Genomic DNA, 27,050 nt, shown 5'->3' on the forward strand with positions numbered 1-27,050 from the left:
GATATTGCTCGTTAATCAAAGTCAATCTTTTAATTTTTGTAAAAGTTTTGAACCCATCATAGTTACTAAGTTATATGCAAGTATTTTATGACCTTTTCATAAACTAGTTATATGGACGTGTTGGGAAGACATAATGTCTTAAAGGAATATTTTCCTTGACATAGTTAGTCAAGTTCGTTTACCTATCTTTACATTTGAAATAGGGATAATTCAATTCTTGTGAATATACACGTTTATTTATTACATTGAACAGTAATACAATAATACTCTTACAGGCACTTTGAGTTTACGATCACCTTTTCTAAAAGTTATGTATGTTACTCGTAATCCAACTCCACTACAGTCAGTTTATTAACTCTCCGCAGCAGAGGGATAAAAAAAATTACCCAAAAATGGGAAAATCTAAATCTAAACATTGGTAAAATTCATACATTGATCTAAAATTTGTTGTACAAAAAATGACTTTTTTGTGAAGGTTTTGAAAAACTCTAAGAAGATTTTCATATTATGATTTAAAAAAATAAGTTGTAGAGGGTTAATGGGTTAACCACATTGACTTGTACCTGTCTACCTGTTCCTTCCTAGTATTTCTGGTTTACCCCCCTTCCTTTTTGACAAGCCTTGTATAGAAAATCAATAGTAAGTAGATTTTATCAAGCTCTTTCTTTCCATGATTGTATAAAAAACATATGTATAAGAATATTTTAAAGGAGTTAAAGAGGTTTTTAGAGCGTTAATTGATGCCTTGATTATATTATACTTCAATATATACACATTTACATGACAAAAAAACAAAGAATACACAAGAATGGAAAGCTTTTTTTTTAATGAAATACACAATAAATAAGTAAATGTCTGTTTGTGATTTTTTTTTTTTGTGAAACAAATGATAATTTTTTTATTTTCTTAAAACAATGAAATATAAGAATAAGAACAAAAGAAGTAAATCATGACGTAAATGGTCGGCATCTCCTCTAAATTCAATATACAGCCTCCTTCACTCCTACACAAAGACTTTTTTTGCTGGAGTCCCAAAAAAAACCAACTTACTTTGCCAAAGTTTGAGGCCTCTCAGACTATTTTAATTTTAGACCCTGTTTGATCAAATATAGCAGAACAAAATGTACCCCTAGTTAGAGTACGATAGTTGCTGAACAAAAATGTTGCATAAATAATCTTACTTAAATAGTAAATCATTTAGCATATCTTAGTATAAATACCTTATTTGACCAATTATGTATACTTGTCAAATATTAATTTCTTTATATTGACATATAAATTTAATTTTGGGTAAAAATTCTTCTTTTTTCAAATAAATTGTTAAATATACTGCTGAATAAATACTTGTAATATAATTAAAACAAAAACTATAATTGTCTGTACTACGCCGAAATGGTTTTAAAGGCCTCAAAATTCCCCATAGTCAGCCTTTATTTTGTTCTTAGCAGAAAAGTTATTTCTAGAAGGGGGGCGGTAATAACCCATACATAGGACAGTTTAATTGAGTAAATACTGTGTTGTGCTAAAGCTTTGAGACAATTTGAAAACTTAATAACTCAGCGTATACTTTAAACTCAAAATATTGAATTTTTTTTTCTCATGCTGCAACAACAAAAATGTCGAAAGATTTTTACTTTAGTTGCTTTTGAATGTCCCCAAAAAGGGTTATTGCGGCCAAATATAACTTAAAGTTAACTGTATACTGAGTAAAGGAGGCCCATGATAAGGGGATAATCACAGATAATCCCCCCGATTGGTCGGCCAAGAAAATTGACTACTGAAGCTATAATCAAAGCCTTTAAAGGGCAGATGTTCTCTTTATGTTAAAGATAACCTTGGATTTCGATATCTCAAGATTCACGCTGTCCATATGCGTCAATGAGGCTGAAGGTGTCTCTCTACGATGCTAAAAAGTACCACGCTTTACAGCATAGATCGTGAAAAAGAGCCTGGATAGTCCCAAATTCCTCCTGAATTAGAATTTACAGCTCATTGCCTTATCTAATCATAAAATATAAATAAATTAAAATTATATTTTTTGGTGAGGGGGGGGGGGTAATTTTTTTACTCTGTTGTATAATTTGAAGAAAAAACCCTTAAAAAAATTAGCTTTGTTTCCTGATTAAAGTTTTTTTCTTCCAAAGCAATAATTTTTCCTCATCCAATATAGAAATTCCTTTTATTGGGGGGGGGTGAAAGCCCCTTCTGATGGCAAGTTTAGACCCAAACCTGTAGAATCTGTCATACAAATGCTGAAACCTTAAAGGATTTTTTCAATAAGGAGTGGGCTGCCGTGTCAAAGGTCTACATCAAGAACACCTCCACCAAATTCCGCCACTACCTTGTAGCTGCCTAAAGTGATCATGTTCAAGATTACTTATTCTTAATGTCATTTTTATAAATTATATAATATAATTGCTTTAGGTATTAAATGTATAAAAAATCATCATTGTTTAAATAATTCGTTTTATTTTAGTTTTAAAACTTTTGCAATACCCGGTTAATGAAAAAATAAACTCATTGTACATATACGAGGATACTATACAAATAGAATTAGGTTTTTCTTTATCCCTGTTTTGATAAATGATCTTAAGTACTATATACTAACTAGGTTACAGGATTCCTGACCCCTCATATCTATCCACCTTTTATACATATATATATATGGTGATTTATGGACCCATGATTAATGGTTGAAAAAAAAAGCATAATATATAAAATAATAATAATGTTATTAGTGCAAAAATATTTCAAGTATTTTCTTTATATAAATTATATATTTATTTATGAGCTAGTCTTTTAACCTTTTTATGTTATGTCAATAAATCAAAGTTTATATTGTGGTTTATTAGGAAAATATGAGTGAAGTAAATTAATTTGCAGGCTTTTTCAATGGAAAGTAAGCGATAGATCATGCTTTAACCATTTCCACATATATATTGCAAAAAATGTTTTCCATACAATGTAAAAAAAATTCTATTGATATTATAGTTTATTGAAGAATCAACATATTATTTGTGTACATAAGTACATTCATAGCTAGTGATGAAAATCATTTGTATTTTGTGATTTTAAAAAGGAAACTGAAAATCAAAATGGATCACCCTGACAATTTTAAGAATGTTTTAGATAAGAATAGTTTTGACGTTCTGTTAGATAAGTTATAATCAGCAGTGACAAGAGAGGAAGGGCAGAAGGAAATAAACAAGGACTTTGGCAAGAATTACTACGATGAGGATCATCAATTCTCTTTGGAGTCAAAAAAGGACTTACTGATATAACTCTGGATGAAATCATCAGGGTTACACTCCGTCATTTATGAGCACCCAAGAAAGTTCAAATTGGTTTTTAATATAATTGAATCTATTTAGGAATGGATGTTCACCAATTAGAAATTAAATTTTAGTGACACCAGATAAGGAAACGAATATTAATTCTACAGATTTCCAATTCCAAAAAAAGGGGGCCACTAAAAAATAAACCGAATTTACATTGCGGTTCATATCTTTGATTTCCTTAAATTTGTTTGCTGTATTTTTTTTTGTATTTTGAGTGTATTTTATGAACGAAATTCAATTCCTTGATCAAATTTGAGGAATTATAGGAAAATACAGTTTAAAAAAAAATTAATTTTTAGTAGGTATATATAGAGTTGTATAAAATATGACTTACCCGTGTGTTAAAAATAGAAAACGAAGAAAGACTAAATATGAAATAAATAACACAATTATTAAATATATATATATATATATAGTTAGACTTATTTGAATTTATTTTTATCAAAAATCTATATAAAGCTTGTTTTATTGATGCACTTATTGAGGGTAGGTCCACACAAAACCATTTTCATGGCTTATGCAGTTATATATAATCGTTTTTTACATAGGATATGTTAAATTTATTAAGGTTTCAAAGCCTATCAGAGTATTTAACTACTCATATTTCATCATAACACATATATCATTGATTCATTTGTAACTTCATTAATAACAAATTATTTGACGTATCAACAGGCAGGAATTGTGTTCGTGAAAGTCAATCCGTTAGCTAAAATAATCAATTAATTTTTGTTGTTAAATTTTTTTATCAAAACTTTTTGTAAAGTGAAAGTTGAGGTTTGCATCTGCTAGAATGAGTTGAAACAAAATTCAATGTACAGCATAAAACATCGAAATAGATTGGCTTTGATTATAAAAACTTCTATTTCCTAAGGCTTTACATTTTAAATGAAATGCATCATGGACATCATTAATATACATAACACATTATATGATCCTTTTTTTAAGTAACTAACTTGAAAAAGATATCACATTTTTTCTCCATTTCATTTTTTATCCAAGCTTGTTTCTGTGTTGACTCTTCACATCTACATATTATTTATTTTATGCAAAATACGTTACAGATTACATTATAAGCCATGTTGGATGTACATAGTTGATTTATACAATCAAATATACAGAATTCTCAAGAAAAACTTGAAAAAACTTAATAAAATGCCTTTAAAAAAACCAAAAAATAGATGGCGAAAATCTTTTGGGATGAAAGAGCCAGATTTTAATAATTAATTATCTTTGAAAACGATTATGAATTTTAAAAGTGTAAAAATTAAAAGTTTTAATAGACAATTATGTTCAAATCCAATTAGTTTAGGACATCCAAATACCCAATAAGAATGGATTAAATTACTTAATTAAAACAAAAATTAGGATACTTAACCATGATAAAACGCATTTTTTTTGTACCCAAAATGGACTGGTATCTATTAACTAAACATGACTATTATTACTTATTTATTTAACATTAATATAAAAGGAGAAAGGAAAAAAATAATTTCCTTTCTACCTTAGCTATAAAAAAGTTATCAATCATATTTTTAGATATCGGTAATAATTAAATGTAACCAAAAAAAATTCTATGCATTAGTGTGTACTAGGATTTCTCATTCCCCATATAAATTGTTTTTAAGTTAATTTGAATAGGCAATAGTAGATTTTAAAAGCTATTTCTGTCCATAATAGATTCTCAGTTCTTATGTTCTTCAATTATATCATTATCAATAAGAGTGTGTAGGTTGTTTTTTTAAAGGCTGGGAGTTGTTTTTTTATTAAATTCCGTAACCCAATCACACCCACAATAAAAAAAAACCCATAAATACTAAGCTATGAACTCTCTAACATTTAAAGGGCTATTATTTGTATAAAACATGTCCTAAAAAGATGGTGCAGCTTTTTTTAGTTGGAAATCTGAACTAATTTTTTTTCCCGATGCTATATTCATTATTATTTAATTTTTGAAGACCAAAAATTTTAGTTTAATAGTAATAACTATTAGGTGTGACCATGAAAGCCATAGAGTAAATATGAGGTTTGCTCTAGAAGGATAAGTGTATGTCTTAATTGGACTCAGAGAAGTATTGAGGAACACCATTGGACTTTTAATGCATGACATATTTTTTTTGTTGTAGGCAATCTAAGGGTTTTTTTTATATTTTTTCCAACCAGTTATCCTTATATCTGTGTAAGTCCTGGTTAAAATTAAAGTATAAGTAAAGATCAACATCAGAGTTATTTCTCCCTATGCCTTTTCTATATATTGATAGGAATTTGTGTGGATACCCTTCCTCTAACAGCTCCTTGTAAATGATCATCACAACGACCTGTCAGCTGAAATGCTCCTCTTCCATGTATTCTTGAAATTGTCTGGGTGATATACTTCATTTTATGTTTCTTTTATTTTAACATAACAGCAAGAAATAAATGAAATATTACTGTTGTGAAATATACAGCCCGACTCACGAGCTAAATTTATACTCGTACACATCACTACAATTCATTTAACTCTTTTTATATAAATATAAGACTGCTTAAACGTCACATATCGGCCTATTGCTTCAAAAAAAAAAATATGCTTTAGATATGAAACAGTAGTAATGAATTATTTATTTTTAAGGAAAAGTTAAATAATGAAATAAGTAAATACATGATTTCTTTTAGGTGTAAAGACCCCGAGAATTCTCGGGAAAATGGTATGTTGAGAAAAAAACTTTCTAGTGGGAAGAAAGATGGTATTTGCATTTCGTTCATCCTTTTAATCAATATATAAAAAATGACAAGCTGTGATCAATATTTTATCTTTTCCCTCCTCCCTAATAGTTATGATACTGTATACGACCGACTATAAAGAATAGTACGTGTATATCCTAATGAAACATTAAAAGCTATTTGGTTTAGATATATGTATATTTCTTTACATATAAATATATGTTTATTTATTTATTTTGAAAGGAAAAGCCGGATATTGAAAAAAATAAAACCTACAAAATTTATTTTCATTAAGTTTTAATCTCCATTTTAAATTGAAAATCCTTTCTCTTCTCATAATAAGAATTTATTTTCAAGATATTAGATCAAATCTAACACATTTCCAACTCTTTTTTTTCTATTACCTCTAAGCACACTAAACATTCTATGGATTCTGATTCACTCAAGATGACATAATAATTTTACTTGTGCTAGAGTTTTTTAACAATATTAATCAGCCCCCCTCCCCCAACTTTTATAGTCTATTATATTTCATTAATGGTGGAATGTATGTTTGTATGTACTTAACGCGTTTCATACTAATGAAAAAAAATAAAATACTTTATAACTATCAAAAATAATATTAATAATATTTTGTTAATAAGTGTTCAGTCCTAATAGATGGATAATAAATAAAAGAATTATTCATTATGGTCTTTCTTTCTTTCCCTTAGAATGGCCTTTATTTCAATTTATTGATGAATTGTACTTTATTTTCTTTGTTAAACTCACTTCTATTGTTAGGCTAGAAAAATTCTAACCAAAAAAAAAGAAAAAATAGAAAAAAACATCAATATTTTACTTGACATCAAATAGAAAATATAAAGCCTGAGCTTACCAAATTCCCACCAAACAATTTGTAATAAATTGTGTTCACGATCCGTTAGTAAATTGGGATATTATACAACCCAAGATATAAAAAAACAATCTTACTTCTTTGAATCTTAATTTTATCTCCAATATTTTTAAGTATGTTACTGAATTATTAATTATGATTTTTTGCAATTTTTTATTTATCTTGTTTAGGATTTATTTGTACAGTTTTGTCCAGCTTCAGTGAATTTAGTTAACTGTTTAGCTTCAAAGTTGTTCCTTTGTTGTTGTTTTTTTACTACTTGGAATATTCCTCTTTTTTTTTTAATGTGATGACAGAGACGTACCACGGTAGCCTCAAAACAAAACTAAAACTTCATCAAAAACTCATGGGTTCTAACTTTTAATTTTATTCCCTATATTCGTAAAAACTAATGAATATTTCATAAAAATTTTTATAAACATAAAAATTTAACTTCTTTAACATAGGAATACCAAATTAAATCTTTTTGAAACCTCAAATTTATGTAGTTAATATTTTTTTAAGATAATTAAAATCGTTTATGAAATACGGATTATTTTTTACCTATATTCATGTTTAATAACATGTGTGTTAAAATAGAAGTTTACAATTTTTGAACCTGCTTTATTTTGAATTGAAATAGAAAACAATTTTTTTTTCTTCAATCAATCAAAAATTATGAAGTAAAATGTTTGAAAATGTCCCTTTAATCGAAAAAAGTTTTAAAAATTTACATAAGTTACAAAACAATTTAATGTTTTATTAATGAAAGTAACTATTATACACTTGGGAATTATTAATTTTTTCTTAAATACTATCATAATGTATAAATTATAAAATTGCATATTTATCAGGTTAGTTAATGCAATGTTATTCTAATAACTAATTACACTTATCAACAGGGCTGTTGCAGATGTAAAAAAAAATGCAGTTTGACTCATTTTTAATGAATTATATTAAAATATCATTTTATTTTAGTATGTTTCATATATACTACAAAGAGCATTTAAAAGTTATATAAATTTGATATAAAAAATGAAGAAAATAAATAGGTTTTCTTATAAATATTACTTGTGCTTATATATTTATGTTGGAGAGGGAGTTTTTGTCACTCGTATTGATAGTTTTAAATTGTTCTTTGGTGATGATTACAAATACTAATCACTCTTACTTTATCCTATCAAAATAACAGGCATTATATAAAGGGATTTAATAAATTATCTATTATAGAAACTTTCATAATTTTATATTCTATCCATTTCTTAAAGCAAGTTTTGCTCGTTTTAAAAAAATACAGTTAATTTTTTTCAATATAGATCATCTTCGTTGAAACATCTTGTTGTAAAAGAATAATTAAGTAACTCTTATTTAATTTTGTTGTATATTTTGATAAAAATGAATAATTAAATTAATATACATATTTTTTTTAATAGCAACATGATTTAACTAATGCTATTTGTAAGTAGAAAATTTTCCTTTCAAGAGCTGTAAGATCAAAGTTATAAGAATAGCGGCTGATGTCTATGTCAAGTGTGTTTATCCAATATTATCATAAGTCCCAGTTCTGAATTCTCCTCCTCGTTTCTGAAAATGTCCTATCCCTTGTTCAATGCAATAAAAAAAACAGAAAAACTTTCTGTAAGCTAAAGGAGATTTCCTTCACTTTATGGAAACTTCCTTTCCCCAGACAAGATGTCACTTTTGAGATACCACAGATGACGTTACTTTGTGCCTTTCTTTAGTGATATAAAAGATTTTTTTATTCTCTTTGCCACACAGGTGTGCGCGTCTAAAACTGAACACTCCTTTAAATTTTAAGACTTGAAGGCTTGACGAGGGGTTCTCTTGTAGACCTTAAGGCCAAGATCTTTCTTAACTGGCCGGTCCATGGTCCTTTTGTTGACGTTGAACTCCCCGGAGAGGTCGTTGACGGTGACCTTGCCTCTCTTGTCCTCGATAGACTTTTTCACGGCAGCACCATTCAGTCCGATCTTCGAGGTCTTGACTTAGATCTTGTGGTCGCCTCAGGAATCCCTTTGGCTACCACGCTGTAAACGGTGGTGCGGCTGCTGTTTAGAACCTTGGCAATTTCAGTGGGAGTTTTCCCTCCAGGGAAAGTTCCAAAATTACGACTCGACGTTTTTCCATATTATCGGCTGTTGTTTCACTGTTGCTATTTAGATTTTGCTGGAGTTTTGTCAAGACACCTGCCTCGAACTATAAACTGGTTTCAACTCAATAAAATCACGAATATGTGCATGGCGTAAAACTTAAAGGAGTGTTCTGTTTTAGGCGTGCACACCTGTATTTGTCATGTAAATTCAATGAAAAGGTAATCTTAAGGAGGCTTCATAGTTAATAATAAATACGTTGGTGGTTCCCTAAGTATCCTTAATTTAACAAAAAAGTAAAAAAATGATTGAGTTCTCATCGTTTATTGGTTTGGTATAAAGCTTTGGTCTATTCATGTTTATTTTTGTTAGTGTTATGAATAACTTAGATTAGTTGCATTCATATTAGCTATTTTTTTACTATTACCTTAGAGGAATAGTCTCATACTGAGAAAAAATTGGTTAACTACAAAAATAACTGGAACTTTTTTTAGTTTCAAAGGAAACCCCCAGAGTCGCCAAAATAAAGGATGGGCAATGAAAAGTCGTTCTTATTAATTTTCAATGTTCCTTTCATACAACTTTTCCAGGTATGAATTAATTATGTTGCTCACCTTTGGGAGATACAGTGAAGATCACGTCATCTTAAGGGCCATAAGTAAAGTTTGTAGGCAAGTTTTTGTCTCTTTCCACCCGTATTTGCATTTAGGACACTATTCATTTTAAGTACGCCCATTACAGCTTTTGCTCTAACGTACATTGTGAGCGCCCCTCGTAAAAAGTGCAACTTGTACAATATGATACAAAATGCAAAAATATAAATTTATTTATAATTTTTAATAGAGCCATTTTAAACTTTGTTTTATCAAAAATGATTTATTTATTTATTTTCTAAATAGGAGGATTGATGACTTACTTTTGAATTAAATTATATCGTTGAGTGTCCATATCAAACGCAAACATGTACAACATATTCAAAACTAATTTGATGTTTATTAATATACATATATATGGTCAAATACAAGTATATACAAGAAAAAAAAAGAAATAGTGTAATTATCTAATTGTAGATATAAATTCTTTAATGGCTCTGGGTTATTTTTTAGATTAAATGATGCGAAAAATAATTTCGGGGATTCCTTTGCTACAGTAGGTTTCTTTCAAGGCAGATAATTTCTTTGCTACTAATTGTGATACAATAGAAGAGATGAATGAAGTTCTATTTTGAATATACTCAATGCAATTCAAATTATTAAAATAATTCGTTTGAGAAAATGTATTCTTTCAAAAAATTAAAGAAAGCATGGAAGTAAAAAAAAAAGGAGATATACATATTTGAATGAGCGTTGTCACTATACCAATACATTATTATAGCAACAATATGTAAAATTTTAGTAACAGAACCAGATTAAAATGATTATGATAATTTTATATCATAATTAATCCTTTTCATTTTTGTTTACAAACAATAATTTTATCTGAGGGACTAAATCATACATAAAAAATTTATATCATCATTAGAACAATATTTTTTTTCATGACTTAACGTTTTCAATAACAATTTAGTATAGTACCATTTTAAATGGCTCAGTACCCCATAACCAATAAATTATCGGTATACCGAACAAGACTACTTTAAAGAGTTGTTTTAACCAACCCTATAATCAGTTATACATCAAATGTGTACTGCTGGTATATTATAATAAAGTAAGTCAAAATTAACATCGTCACTCTGACTATTTGAAGACTTTTTGAGTGAAAAATAATTTAATTGACATGACGCTTTATTAAATTAATTGTAGCAGCCATGCGAGGAAGGAGATACATACAAATACCACTCTGTATATAGCAAAGAAATTACTTCAATATTGATCTGCAATTCTTCTCAGAGTCCAGGCAGGACATACTCTTATAACTCTTAAGCAAAGCATCATTGTTACTTTCCGTCTTTTATGAGCATACGCACTAGTCATACTTAAATGTTTTGTCTTCAAAAATTGTATAACAATAATAGCAGCTCTGGAAAAAAAAACCCAATTCAGATTGCCAACTAGGAAAGTCCGTTCTCACATTCTAGGGCATATGTTATACAACTCTACCATTAACACCCACTAGGTTGATTTGTGATCCATGCTTTTTAATTTGTTTGAAATTAGAATTTTTGTCTAATCTAAGAAAAAAAATGTAAGAAGAATGTGACTTACTGTTTTTACTTATGGTCACAAAAATTCATTTTCTCAAGACAATAATAACTCTTAAATTATACTTTTAATTTTTCAAAAAATAAGTAATTTAAATAGTTTTTTGATGAGGAAATTAATTTGGATCATTGTTAGGTTAACAATAATATATTTGCATTTATTCTGTTTAATGATCTATTGATAATTCATTTTGAATTACACCCAGGATATTCTTATGCTTTTTATTTGCTCGAACAAAGGATTCCAAAACTCGTGAATCAAATATGATACGTTTGGAATCAAATTAGTCAATTATGTATGACATTAAATATGTAAAAACTATTTTCTCTATTTATTTACAAACAAAGGTAATTTTTACGTAGTAAATCAGACTTTCATTTATCCCTTTTCTCTAAAAAATCATTATTTCCTATGCTTCTATTGATTTATAAAATAAAAATAAGTCGTCATATTTTTTTTTGTCTTGAAATATTTAAAAGAAAAAATAGTTCGGAAACACTTGGCAGCATAAAAGAAAGCATTTGTATTATTCTATTAATTATAGCCTTCCATTTTTGAAAATAATTTGCTCTAATTAATCCTTAGAAGTCGATATAAATTGCACTTATATTTGGCAAAAATTCGGAATTGTAGAATAATAATATGATAAATTTTATTTGAAAGACCATATTGCAGCCAAATATCGTTAAATAAATTATTTAGCATAGTAAACAAATTTAGAGTATTCAAACTAACACAAAAGGATAAAATATGAAGTCCAAAATGGATGTAAATATACAGTTATGAAATAACTAGTGAGTTTATATTTAAAATGTACAAAGAAAATTGTTAATTTCTCATTTCTTGATTTTTGTTCATAATTCCTTTTGTAATTCATTACATTACCTATACTTGTAAGCAGAGGCAATTGCACAGTAAAAAAAATATTATTAAGATTATAAACTTCAAAAGTTTGAACAAAAAATTTAATTTTTCTAAATGTGTTCTTCAGATGTGCCCTAAAATCATTACTTTGTCCTGAAATTTTTAATTTAAGTTTCTCACTTTTTTGTGACATTATTTGTAGATCATACAATTTAATCAAAACAACGTTGTTTATTTGTTAAAAGTAGATTTGGGTTCGAATTTTAATCGAACTCGACCCAAAATATCTTTTGAAAAATTTGACATAGTTTGAACTTGAACTACGGAAACTTGAAATTTTTAAATGAGTCTCGAGTAATCAAGGAATATCTAACTATTCATGCAAAAATATAAACTTATATATAACTATTTAAATTAAAAAGATACTGATAGCGTCAAATTAACATATATTTTTTGTAACTATTTATAATAAAAGATAGTCACAATTATACAAATTATAACTAGTTTTAAGCCTCCCTCCCCTCACTCTCATGGTATATAATTAACAGTTTTACGTGCGTAGGCCAAGGACTAAGTAATATTTATATGTTGTAAAACGTTATATTTTATTTAAGAATCAATATTTAGAATTGTCCTGTCCCGATTGATAAAATGACCGCCCAATGTGACGGAGCAATGATGGAAAACCATCATTCTCTAACCTATTTAAGTATTTATATACGTAAATATCCATTTCTGTTCTTTTTTAGAGGGTCTTCTCATCTGTTGGGGAAATAGTTTATAAACAGAGAAACAGGATAAATTAAGATGTAGCGTCCCTGTTCATTACCCTTTCTGGGTAACTTCAATTAATATAGTATTAAATTGTAGATAATTCAATAAATATGAGAACGAATGCATTAACTTTTTGTAATAAATTTCTTTGTGTGTGAATATATCCTATTACTAAGCAAAACAAACTCAAATCCAACTCCAGTAAATAAGTTTTAGATCATACAGCACCGAAAAATGAATCTGACATACATATAATGCCACTCTATATTCTAAAAACAGTATTTTACTTTTTATAAATTGAACTGGAAATAAACGTTTTGACAGAAGTATCCGTTTTTATTAGAAAGGTTACATATTAAAATAAGTTAGTGACAACATTATTTCATTTCTTTATGATGTAAAATCCCTTTGCTGATATACAAAAGAGACACATATTCCTATTAGAAATCAATAGTAGAGCCTATTAGAGGTATGCTCAAGAAATGTGAAACTACAAAAATATTCTGATTACTTTGTTGATCAAAAAGAAAAATATCATATGTTGAACGATTCTCTATTGTCCTCAAATAAGTATTTATACCACAATACAAGATATGAATATAAGAAATAGAGATGTCAAAATTGTTGAAATGTTCGTGAAAGTACATTTCTTGAAAAGTAACCTGCAAACTATTACCCTTATTACTCATTGTTCCTCCATATTTAAAAAAATCAAATGTACTTGCAGTCAAGGAAAACGATAGCTTACAGTCAAAGTTACCAATATGGGGCCTACAATTATTATTTACTCATATATATTATTCAAATTTTGAGAGGTTAGGAGTCATATTTTTTTACCATGTTCCGATGAACAATGTTGAAGAACAAATAATTAGTAGTCGATTGCTTAGAAAAACATAGTCTTAGTTGACACCATGATCACACTTACGGGAAGAGGATTGAGATAGCAGCTCTCCTCCATGCGGGATTGTACCAGAAGGCCATCTGGGAGGAGACTGGGTCCTCCAGAAAGACGATTTGCGATGTCTGCATGCGATTGAAGGCACAAGAGGACATCAGACACTCTCCAGGAGCAGACAAGAAACCATCTGTGTCTGTCAGTCGCCTGAAGTCGGCCTTCAAGTAAAAACCAAATTCCTCAATTGATTATATGACCAGGAAGATGAACAACTTCCCATCATCGGTGTCAATGGGTCTAAAAACGGCAGGAGGAAAGGCTCTGCGGTGTAATCCGTGGCTTCTGTTGACATAACACTCTATGTGTTGAAATTGGTAAATAGTAACAGTTGCCCCTGTATATAATTTTTATTCAAATGTTCTCTCAATAAAATTTTGACAATTTTTACATTTCCTGATATTAAATACAGATATATTGAGAGATGTATAAAATATGAGCTAAAATAGGTGCGCAATTTTTTTTTTCTATAGCTACTATCATTATTCTATAATTATTGAGGTAGGAACTTTGGATTTTAAAGTGCATTTGCTCATGAAAGGTGATGAGTAACAATAGGGATTTCTCGAGGGAGCTAATATTAAGCTTTGGTGTTGGACTCCGAGCATAATTGAGCATCAACATTGGAATAATTATCACCTTCATTTCCTTCCAATATAGAGATTGGGGTTATTTCTTTTCTCACAAATCAGAAGCTGCTTTCATCTCAAATATTCCTTATATTGTCAGGGCTATCATGTCAGTTTGCTATATATTTTTTTTATTAAGCATATTTGTTTCTTAAGGTTTAAATGCCTTCAGTTTCATCCCTTTGTTGCACACCTTTGCGGGCTAAGAGAGTTAGTTATTATTGGACTCAGAGTAGAATAGAAGATCGAAATCTGAGTTATTTCTGCATTTGTCTTTGATAAATGGAGAGTGGTTTTGTATTGATTTCCTTCCCCTGTTCGCTTTTCGTAGCAAAGTCAATTAAGCAACAGGGAATCTATGTTACTCTCCTCTTAATATCTTCTTCGAATTGTCAGGTTAACATGTTCCTTTTAATATTTATTATATTTAACATACCAAATTTTCAATATATATCTTCATGCATCCTGTTTTTATGTTTTAGATGTGTAATTATTTATGCATCATACCCATTGAAAAAGTAATTTTCAGAACTTGAACAATACAATTTCCACATATTATATTTTCTATTATTTACTTCATATTTTATAAAAATAGTACTCAAAGCAATAGTCATAATAATAAAATTATTTAATAAATGCGATGCGTAGTCAAAGAGTTGATGAGCAAGAACATACTTTTATAAAATCCCTCTGGTATATAAAAGCACATACATCACTATGTTTGTATATATTAGTCTTCTACTTTAATTTGTTTTATATACATATATAGTTCAAAAATGTTCTTTTGACAACAAATTAATAAATATAAATTTCAAACCACATTAAGCAATAATTAGAAGTGACACACTGCCTTTGAAGCTTCAAATATCAAATTATTTGCACTTTCTATTTTCAAAAACGAATTTAAAAAATAAGCTAAGAACTTATGTTATAAATAAAGGCAAGAAAAATAATTTTTTTATATCTTTAAATTGGTCAGACGAAGTTGCTCTAATTAAGTTCCACTAAGCAATTAAATTTACAATGACTTCATATGACCTAGGAATGGCCTTTGAAGCACATGTATATTAAAGCACTTTAATTTTTAACTTTGTTTGAATTTCAATTATGGGTAGTGTGGTAAAGTTGTCAAATTGTATGAAAATTACCAATAAAAAATTGCATTGTCTTACAAGGTAATCTTTAGGGTTGCAGATCTGTTTGTTTGTTTTTTTGAGAAGGGAACGGGAGACCACAAAACCTTTTTTGCATGGGTGCAGCAAGACAAGCAAAATATGGGATCTTTTGACCAAGTAATATATGTGAAACATAAAATATTTTTAGATTGAAGATTTCCCATCCTTTTTAAGTTTATATGTACAAAAAGCCCTAGTGCAGATTGTATCATTTTAACACATGTTAAAATAATAAACGTATTGTTGAATTATAAATTCAAGAAAGTAAAATATATGTGGTTGTCTGGGTGTACAACTAAGAAGTTATGATGTGCCAATACTCATAAATGCCAGAGAGTTGTAGTAAGGATTTATAAATGTTGGACTCGTGCTATAATTGAGGATCTATATCGAAACCCATTCCTTTTTCTGTCCTTGCTACATACAGAGTTAGATTTGTATGGATTTTATTTCTCTAATGGCTATTTGTAGCTAATTATATAAACGTTATGACATCTAAGTTGTTCTCCTTGAATATATATATATATATAACTTCAATGGTTACCACCTTCAATTTTTTTTTACATAGCGGCATATCATAATTATTTAAGACTCTAAACAAAAATATCCTTCCAATATTTAAAACGAAAACAAAATTTAAAAAACAGTCTAATGTAATTTCATATTTACAATACATCCATGTAAATAACAACCGTACTATGATTGATGTATCATTTTTATAACGTTGTTCTTTTTTATTTTATTGCCTCCTTTTTGTATGTTTTTTTTTTATTTATTCCAAAAGTCAAATAAAAAGGAAAGATACAGACAACACACGGTCTCACTCAAAGAGGAGCAAGTTGTACCTAACTCTCCTTTTACTATGTACATATTATTTTTCTTATAATGCCTGTACGAACATACATAAGTATTTACTTATCTACTTATTGTGGATCCATATCTTTAGTTATTTGCAGAAAAAGAAGGAAAAAAACAACACACACACAGAAATAGGCAAGTATGTAGAAAATCAGTCTTTACAATAATAATAAAAATGTAAACATTGTTAGAGTGCTGCTTACTTAAGGGGGATTTATCTCACAAATAGTAAAAGAAAATGAAATATATATATGCACATCGAACTTTTGGTTAAACTATGTATATGTAAGAATTCATAATTTTATAGAAAAATGACACGTATAAGGACGCTACCGATAATCGATTTTTGTATAGCAAATTATTTTCGTGTTGACAAATTGATAACCGATTATATTTGCAGTTAAAATTTCTTAACTCGATGAAAATAATTAAATAGAACCCATCACCAATTATATCATTTCAGCAAGAATCTACCATTCTAACATTTTTGTAGACTGAAATACATTCGTAAGAGCTCAAAGAGCGTGTTGTTTAGTTTTTTCTTAAGTTACTTTATTTCAAGGTTGTCATCAAATTCACGTGCAGTCCTATATACTCCCAAAAACTGACATTATGACATTTAGTGTTATTTCAGTCCTTATTTCCTCGGTCCAGTCTTAGGATCAGTACTATTGATCTTTGGGAAGGGACTGTGTGTACTTTGGATTGAAAGTTCTAGAACTGATTAACCAAAGAAGAAATAAAGTTAATTGACGTGATCAAGGACCAGACTTTATAAGTTTTTAGGACTGAACAAGACTGTTGCCTTCATTCCTATATAAGGACAGACACAACACGAATTTTACCCCTTGGTATTTTCAAGTTCTTACGAGTGTATATATAGCCTAAGAAATGTTTGCTAAAGGAAGATTTTGTAGAAATAATATCCTTTTATTTTCATTTATACTAAGGTTGTTTAAATTGTGAATTCAGTTTTAATTTATTGTATATTAACCTTTGAAATTATAATGTCTTTTTCTCCATGGAAATAAGATATTGCCTATAATCGGTTGTCAATATATCGATTGTGTCCTCATATTTATTTGTTGAACCATGACTTTTTCGTTGCTCGCCCCCTAGACGTTTTGGATTGAGCAAATACAAGAGTCATATTCATTACAAAAAACAATTGAAAATAAATTAATAATAGAAAGTTGAATAAGAGAAGCATTTAATCTAGTTTTTAATGATTTATATGTAATTAAATAAATTTGAGAGTCGTACTCTCGTATTGTATCCACTCATTGATGGAGTAATTGAAAAAAAGAGTCAATCATAATTTGAATGATCGCTAAAAGGTTCAAAAAGATTTAAAACCATTTCTAATTCCCAATTACTCTGTTATAATGATTATTCTAACATGCAGCGAATTTTAAGTTAGACATGGTATTAAATGAGGAATATGAAAGCATAATATAAGAAAGACGATAAAAAGGGAAGAAAGTGGGTAATTGTTACGTATTTTTTTTGTGTCTTACCTTGCACAACATTACTGACGCTGCTATCGACGGGTTGTTGTTGTTGCTCTTGCAGCGATGGATTTGGCTGGGGTAATAATTGTGGACTATTCATATCAGACCCTGGGGGACCTTGACCTAGAGGTTGTCCCTGTGTCCATGGAGGTCGAGGTCCCCTGATAGGACCTCCGGGAGCCGGTCCTCTAGGACCCGGAGGGCGAGGGCCACGCATTCTTGGGCCTCCAGGTGGGCCAGGAGGAAAACCACCAGGGGGACCAGTGCCTCGAGGGGTTAATGACCCTCTTGGTGGCATAGGCCCACGTGGCCTTAATCCCCTTGGACCTCTTGGGCCAGGACTGCCTGTACCTACTGCTTGGCCCTGATCTGGTGTAAATAAGGAAGGAGGTTGTGGTTTTTGTGCTAGTGATGGTTGCTGTTGTTGTTGAGCTACAGGTTGCTGCTGTTGTATAGGAGTTGGCTGTGTTGGAGCTTGTGGTCGAGGAGCCTGTTGCTGTTGTGGTGTTGGCACAGGTGCCTGAACTGGAGCTGGTTGTCTAGGAGCTAACTGTTGTTGTACAACAGGTGGTGGTGCTGGCTGGCGTGGAACCGGCTGCTGTACTGCAGGCTTTGGAGGAGCTGCAGCAGGGGGTGGTGCACCTGTGACTTGAGATGCTGCAGCTGTAGCTTGCTGTGCTGCACCTTCTGCAACAGCAGCTGCAGCATTAGCTGCTGTTTCAGCAGCTTTGGCGGCCTCACTTGCAACATTGGTTGCAGCTGATACGGCACTGTTAGCAAAGTTTTTGAGTGCTCCAAACCCAAATGGCATTTTGTTCTTGTAAAGAAGAAACTAAATGCAAGGGTAAAAACTAATTGAAATTGGCAATCAATATTGTCTTTTAAACTATGCTGAAGGAATCAACAAAAAAATAATAATAACAAACACAATAGATTCGAACTTAGTCCTCACATCCTGGATCTCTATTTTTCTTTTGCTAAATTCCACGTTTTTCTTATGGTTTTATACTAATCAAAAGAAAACAATTTATTATTATAACTTAACAACTCTCGTAAGTGTGTTCTTTCTTCTTCCTTTTTAAAAAAAAGTCAGATGACTTAAAGATTTAGTCAGTGTCTTCTTTCTTTTTTCACTTTTTTTTAATTCAATGATTCACGTGTTGAACAGAATGAATCCTCCTTAATCTGATGAGAAATAATTGAGTCAGAGGGACGGACTCTTTTTTCAAATCGATCCTCTATCAGAGTCATTCTCCAATACTTGAAATAAGTTGAAGAGGTGAAGTTATCTGAAGGGTTAGAACCTCTCAAATCAAGACTTGTCATCTTTTTTCGTATTTCAAGCTAGATTTAACTTCCAAACGACTAAAAATATAGCTATTTAATTTTCATATGTATGTTTATATTAAAACTGCATTTCCATTCCAAATATCACCGAAGAAGAAAGTCAACAACGGTTCATGCACATGTTGTATACTGCATAAAGTAGAACTTGAACAATTTTACAACAAAAAAATATAGATATTCACTCACACACCACTATCTTTTCTGTTTTATGTCACTTTGGATCTTGTTTCGATCAAGTTGTATATACGAGAAGAAGAAGTGAAAGGGATAAAACCGATTTAAAACACTCACAAAAAAAAATATCACTGTAAATAATTAAATAGTTGTTATCTCCTTTAATTGGTTGTTCTTGTTGTTTTAGTCAAATATCAAAAACAACGACTATGTATGTATGTACTACTCTACTTCGAAAAAACTGGAGGAAAGAGGGGAGAGAGTTACATATATTGTTAAAAAAATCGGGAAAACGGAGAAGAAGAAGAAAAAAGAAGAAGAAAAGAAGAAAAAAAGGGAAGAAAAGTCCTATAAATTTTTGTCTATCGTTGTGGAGTTATATGTTTGTAGATAGATCTTGGAGTCGGCGTTTGTTAGAATGAATATCCTTTTTGGTTCGTTTGCTCCTGATCGATCGATGGTTAAGGATGATGATGAACTTGAGGAATAAGCTCTGTGAGTCTTTCCCCTTCCTCTTCTTTTTTTTTGGGGTATAACAACTCTCTATGTTTATCTCATCGTCCTTTCACCAAATGGTTCACTCAAAATGTCTTTGCCTTTTTGTTGTTATTGCAGAAAAGAAAAAAAAATTAAGGGCACTTTATTTTCGCGTTGTCCGAGTGCCACTAGTGAGCAAACTATCATCACTCACACCCGACACCTACAGGGAGTGCGCTTATAAAAATATCAAGAGGAACACACACATAATGTTTTGAACCATTTGAATATATACAGAAATAAAAGGCAGAGAGAGAGAGAAAGGCTTTCCTGGTAGCCGGCTTTCTAAAAGGCTCGCCGGTGAAAACATAGCACCATTCCTTACCTTGTGGCTGACGGTTGAAGGCAAGTGAAAGCCTTCTTTATCCTCCTTCTTGGTATGCAAGCCAATAGCCTCTAGTGCCATCTTCATCATCCCCTGTATCGTGTTCGTCCTTCGTTCATGTACAGGATATTAGAAAGCCAGTTGATCTGAAATAATTTTTTTTGCTCTCAATTGCCAAGATTGGCCTGAATAATTTTGCATACATTCACTCTCTTTATTTTTTTTATTATTTCTTATTCTAATTTAAATTAACATTTTTTTTTCTTGTCTCATGTAATTATTATGATATTTATTTATAAATAATTATATATAGTACATTGATAAATAGTTGGCAGTTTAATGATAAATATATATTTTTTGAATGGATTGATAAAATAATTATTGGGGGGTATCAGAAAAATATACGAAAAAGAGAAAGTGCATTCGACCTACGGTGGAACGATTTCCATAATTTGTAAATGCTTGGTACAGAACTCCCCTCTCCCTAAAAAATCATGTTTTAATGCACTTACTTTAATAAGAAAATGGAACAACAGGAAATGCAGAAACTTAAATTCAAAGAAATCAGAATTTAATAAGTTATTTTGATCAATCAATCAACAAATTTGATCTATGATGGTTATAAATTTATCATTCCTGGAAAATATAATATACGTATTTATATTTATATACTTTAAATGACATATTTTGTTTTTGGTTTTTCTCGAGAGAGGAAGCCAATTGGAACTATAATATACGAATAAAGTAAATTAGAAGCTATATAATGGGCGGAGAAAAAATCAATACGAGATCTTATTAGGTTAAATTACTTAAAATTTGTATCATCCCCAACTACGGATGCGGGTCATTTTGAATACATAATATTTTTGACAAAATAAATTCTAATATTTTAAATCATCAAATACTTGAATGAAGTAATGTTCACCGACAAAGCATAAAATACTTGGAATCCGCTCTTTATTTTAAGTACATTTGGTATGGTATATATTGAAGAAAGGAATTTGTAGATTTTTCCCTTTGTTATTTCAATCAAATCAGAGAATACTAGGTTATATGCACGGCAGATTCCTAACAATGAATATTAACACAACTTTGATTAACAGGCTCAACACATTTTTTTTTGTAAAGGGGTGTGTGGTCACATGAGCTTGCATTGTCATGGTTCTATGTAAAGAATATAAACGAAATACAAAAACTGAGTAGGGACTAAAGAAGGATTTCAGTTTAGAGCCTTGTTTTTTTATGAATGCTAACTTCTTGTTGCTCAGGCTCTAGCAGTGGCTTTCTTGAATCTAATGTGGCTAAAAAAGAGGTGATGTAAGTTATAGCCAGAGTTTATCCCTTGTTTATAGTCGACACTTCCACTAGTCAAGCATTTTATCATGTTAAAATAAATACATTTAGTTCAATTAATGAAGTGATTACTTTAAATGTTCAGAGCTTAGAAGGAAAATAAATAACACGGGGAACAATTGGAGGGAGGATTTTGTACAAGTAATTGACGTAAATAATCGAATTTCTCGTGAGCGCAGAATCCGCAATTGATCCAGTTTTTCTCTCAGTCATCGGAATTCGATGTATATTTTACCCTTAAAACAATCCCCAAATTAAAAGGGGGATTAATTTAACTTGTGTAAAAGTGTTTTTATTGATTTTGTATCTTGTTCGGAACTCGATATATTTCCAAAATGTTCCATTAATAATTTTTTTTTAAATATTTAAATAAAAATATGCATCTTTAAGGTTCTTTGTTCCAATTTGTAGTGATCACATTTTTATTGAGGTGTACTAGCAAATAGTCAACATTATCCTATGTTTTCCGATTTCAATGCAAATTTCTTGACGTCATACCTCGTAGAAGAAAGATCGAGGTAATGGAAGGAATATACTTCTAAATTGATTTTACATTTCAAAAAATGTCATATTTTGGATTCTGAATTCCACGAGGGACGACGGGAGGATAGTTCATCCAAGGAAAACTACGAGACTTCATAAGGGTGTAGAGTGGACTCCTTCCTTGGAAATGAGACTCCAGAATCGAAACAATAAAGCGATTTATTCACGATTTGTAGATAATTTTAATATTTCAAAATGGGATCACTTAAGAAATACAAAATGAAACAAAAATTGTTGGTGATGCATCTTTTTTATAAACATTTTTAAAATTTTATATTGTATAATTTTCTGTTATATAAGCTAAGATATCCCTCATTTCAATGAATTATGAATACGTTATAAGGGTCTAAAGAAGAGTGTCCTTTTTCAGAATTTTTCTGCCTACAAATGTGAATAAATCGAGTTTAAAACAAGATTTAGAATGAGTAAAAACCCTTTTTAATCAAGTTATATAAATCCTACTTGTAATTTTGGGATTGTTCTAAGTGTAAAAAATGACTCGTAACGAGAATAGTCCCGAATTACTCAAATCACAGATATTTCAGAATTAAGGTGACTGAGAGAAAAAATGAGATCAGTTCTGGATTTTGCGCTCAAATATAAATTGATTTCATTTGTACAAAATGATTGTTCCCCGTGTAGTCTTTGATAAAAATATATCAGGCTTCATGGAGAAGGATGAACTCCCAAAATATGGGAAATTTATAAAAAAAAATGATCGATAATACTTGCTTCATAATATTCACAAGACCTAAGACTGAGAATTTGACATTTTCTTTGCTTTCTCAAATATAGCCCATGTACCTGAACTCCTTTATGACCTTCAAATTCCAAGGGATTGGGCTTCTAACATATTTTATAAAGGTATGCCTGTTTTCTGCCAAATAGTTGATCATATTTGAAAGACTGAATTTATTCACAGATCTTCGCATAAATATAATATCCTTAAATGCTAAAAAACAAACCTGCTTGTTCTCCCCTCTCCAACATCAAAATGATAAAAAAACATTTGGAGTATATGGCACAAGATGAAGGATCTGAATATAAAGATCCTTTCAGCTTTATTATTAAGCAGCTACATTTATATTTAATTCTCCGAAAGATAGTATACATTTTTCAAAACTTTTTGAAAATGTCTACTTTATGGTAAAGCACTAACGATAAATTTTTTGATCAGGACTATCCATCCCGCCATCTGTAAAACATTGCATTAAATATTAACGAGTGCCTTTAATGCTGATTTGTAAATAAATGCTTCCACAAGTGATTATCACTCCACAAGAATAAAATGTTTGTATCCATAAGATAAAATAATATTCGCTATCATAGATGAAGTCCATTCCAATTAAAAAATTGAATTTGTTGGAAAAAATAATTATTGCAGATAGAAAAACGTATAATACTAAAAAAATTGTAATGCTTAGTGGTTAAGCGTATTTTTTGACTTTATAAGGATAGAGTTGCCATGATACTCTTCACTAAGATCAATTCTTCAAGTATTAAGAATTATTTTATGTAAGCTCTTAATCTAGTAATTAAAATTGTATAATGAATTCTTATTCAGCTAATAATAAGTTTTGCCGCAGTGAGCTCGTTTTTTACTTAAGCTATCTATAGCTTGAATACTTATTCGACAACTATAGAAAAAAAATGTCAGCCTTTCGATCCGGTTCATATTTAAAAAAAAAAAAAAATCTATATTAATTTTGTCAACAAAAAAACTACATTCATTCCCATCATTTTTGCAAAATGCCATCCTCAAAATGGGCCGCAAAGATATGCCTCTCGAAACATAAATAAACATTAAATATCATTGCTTTCCATACCATCCAACTCAAGCTCCTTACCCCGAAAAAAACATAATTGGATACCAAAATCATACTTCAATCATAATTATGAACTCTAAAATCAGTGATTAAAGTTTTTCAGTATGTGGCCACCCCCTAGTGGTTAATATTTTAAAAAGGGAAAATACTTGCAAAGAAAAACATTATGATGAATAATGTTATCAAAAAATAACCCTCAATAACGCGTTAATTTTTGCAAAAATTGCAAAAATTATGTAATAAAAAGGTCCTGGAAATTGAAAATACCAATGTTGTGTCGCCATTTTTTGTACCCAAAAGCATTGTCTTAAACTAAAAATATACATTTGATGAAAAAATTGAAAAAAAAGAGACAAAATTAAAAAATTGAAAAATTATTCAGAACATAACAGATATTTCAGTTAATCATCAATTTTTTTTCGGCAAATTTAAATGCAAACCAATCTTCAGACAAATTTCTAAAACTTTATTCTATTTACTAATCCCATATTCCATTAGAAGTTTATTTTTTTGCACATGAAGAAATGAAATTGCAATTTTCACTGATTTATTTTTTTGCCCATAACTTTTTTGATTAAATTTAGAAACGTAGTTAATCGAGTTGTATTCGAAACACCAATCTCTTATTGATAAATAACTCAAATCCTTATCTAGTCTCCTTGAGGCTCCCAAAAACCGTCTTGGGTTTTGCGTAAAGCATTAGCTCCCCCCTTATATGACCTCTCCAAAAATCCAAACCCCTGTCTTAGCCTATCCAAGCTCAAAAGAGGAGCCCAACCATGTACAATTTTAGCCTTCTAGGTTCAACAGTGAGGAAACGTATATTAGGGATATCTACACACACGCAATTTCTCTTTTATATATATACAGATTTTATTATTTATATTGTTCAATACCTCATCGTCTAATAATGTATCTACTAACAGTTACAGTCGCTAACAATTGTTTTTTAAAAGATATAATAGGAATTGACAAACAGGTCCTCTTACACTTTTTCGGAAATTTTATAGCACGAGTACTTTAATTTTCATTTCTGGTTGATAAATTTAAAAGTACTCAAAGATTTGACAATCAATAACCAATGACTGATTAGCTGATATTGTACACTAAATTTCCGTGGGAAAGGATATTAAGCTCCTATTGAAGTAATTTTCTTATTAGATTACATGGAGCAGTATTAAAATAGACAAGCTATAGTTATGAAGATTTAGATATACATACCATAAGTTTCAATGACTTTAAGGTAAGTTACCAAATTTACAATAGCCGTACATACATTTTGTTTTTAACTTTGCATATTATAAACTTCGAACCTCAAAAACTTTCCCTGTCAAAGTAATGAGGTTCTATGTTTCAATATGTTTTTGTTGTTTTTTTGTACTGGGGAGAAAAAATACTGCGTAAAATAATTTTGAATTCCACTAAAGTGATGCAATTTCTTTCATAGGGTAATTTTAAGGCATTAAAGCCATATTTCTTACTAACTAAAATTGAAATGACATATTTTCGAGGAATAGCAAGTTAACAATAATAATATTAAACACATAATTCTTGAAATTATGTGTTTAACGTTGCTTGTCATTGTAATATAACCATATACTATAATATTCTCATTTCAAAATGCTTAGTGTTGCACCAGTAAAATTTATTCAAATTTAAAAATATTTCATATGGTATGTTATTATTACTGATATAACATTTTTATCATACCGCCAAGACTAATTATTTTATTTGGGGGGAGGGGGTCTGATGCACCCTTATGTACATGCATGATGGATGTGGTAACCCACCTTTATCATGCCTAACTAAAATAATTTACTCTCGATGAGATTGTTATTACATTAAGGCTGGCAATGATTAAAGGTGTACCCACTAGACTGTTTTCAAAGAAATTTAATTATGAAAATATTCATTTTCAGCTTAATTATGCTAAAAATATACTCATTATTAAATTCACATTTAATTATAATTTCCATACAACAGAAGTAACCAAACTACGACTTCAAATATCGTTTCATCCAACTTCTACTGTATTAGTGTGAGCTCATTTTTTTTTGATAGAATTAATATATTTACAATTTTCAGAAATTAATTAAATCTTGTTTTGACTTATATAATACTTTTAATTTCAATGAATTGACATAGATCGATAGGATATTTAAGAAAAAAAGTTCATTGAATACTGTTTAACTTTTATTTATACTAAAGTTAAAAAAAAAAGTTTGTATAAGTATTTGTGAAAACTGTTAGAATAACTCAAATGTAGCTTGTTGAATTTTCTCATGAGTCAACAAAATTAATAATTTATCATATTTCATTAATTATTTGATGGAATGTGTATCTTTTAAGGCATTAAATTTTTTTTTGTCCTAATTTTATATATATTCTCAAAATCTTTAAGTTAATTGTTACACAAAGTTTTCAAAGGAAAAATAAGGAATAAATTAATTTTGTCCCATAAATATGAGAACGAGTGTAAAATGAAAAAAAAAAGAATTTAAACTGTGAAGGAAAATGTATTATTTTTACTCTAAATTATACTAACTTCAGTTGACTATTAAGTAAACAAAATTTAAGAAAAGACACACCAATTTTATATTATCTTTTCAAGAAAGTATAGATCCCTCAATCCGATCTATTTGCATTCAGTAAAAAAATTCAATGAAATTTGACTTTTTCTAAAAAATTTAAATTCTATAATGAATTCGATTAGTATTTCACCTGTATATAACAAATTTTTAATAGTTTTATCCTTTAAAATCTGTTTTTTTTCAATTTTAGATTTGAAATGTTTAAGTATTTTTACATTTTTATAGCGGGTCAATCATAATTATTTACTCACTTCTATAAGGCAAATTTTGAGAGGTTAAAAGTTATTACGAAAAAAATTCTTATGAGTAAACACATAATTAGCTGTCTATTGCTAGGAAAGAGAGTGTCCTAATCTTGAGC

At 29.6% G+C, this 27,050-nt stretch overlaps 1 protein-coding gene across 50 annotated transcripts in view; it reads right to left on the reverse strand.

The window, feature by feature from the left end:
* Positions 1-20,299, reverse strand: part of LOC121116051 (uncharacterized) — a 222,217-nt gene extending 201,918 nt beyond the window's left edge. For 44 of the 50 annotated variants that reach the window (XR_005863752.2, XM_071887961.1, XM_040710260.2 and 41 more), the window contains exon 1: positions 18,000-20,269. Coding sequence is in view for 49 of the 50 variants with exons in the window: in XM_071887961.1 (XP_071744062.1) it covers positions 18,000-18,804 (805 nt within the window). In the remaining variant the exon portion in view is untranslated. Of the gene's footprint in view, positions 1-17,999 lie in introns of all 50 variants that reach the window. The other 6 variants (XM_071887962.1, XM_071887954.1, XM_040710251.2 and 3 more) reach the window with 2 other exon arrangements.
* Positions 20,300-27,050: the final 6,751 nt, after the last annotated feature.

Source organism: Lepeophtheirus salmonis, chromosome 4, assembly GCF_016086655.4.
Source record: "Lepeophtheirus salmonis chromosome 4, UVic_Lsal_1.4, whole genome shotgun sequence".
Classification (NCBI taxonomy): domain Eukaryota; kingdom Metazoa; phylum Arthropoda; class Copepoda; order Siphonostomatoida; family Caligidae; genus Lepeophtheirus; species Lepeophtheirus salmonis.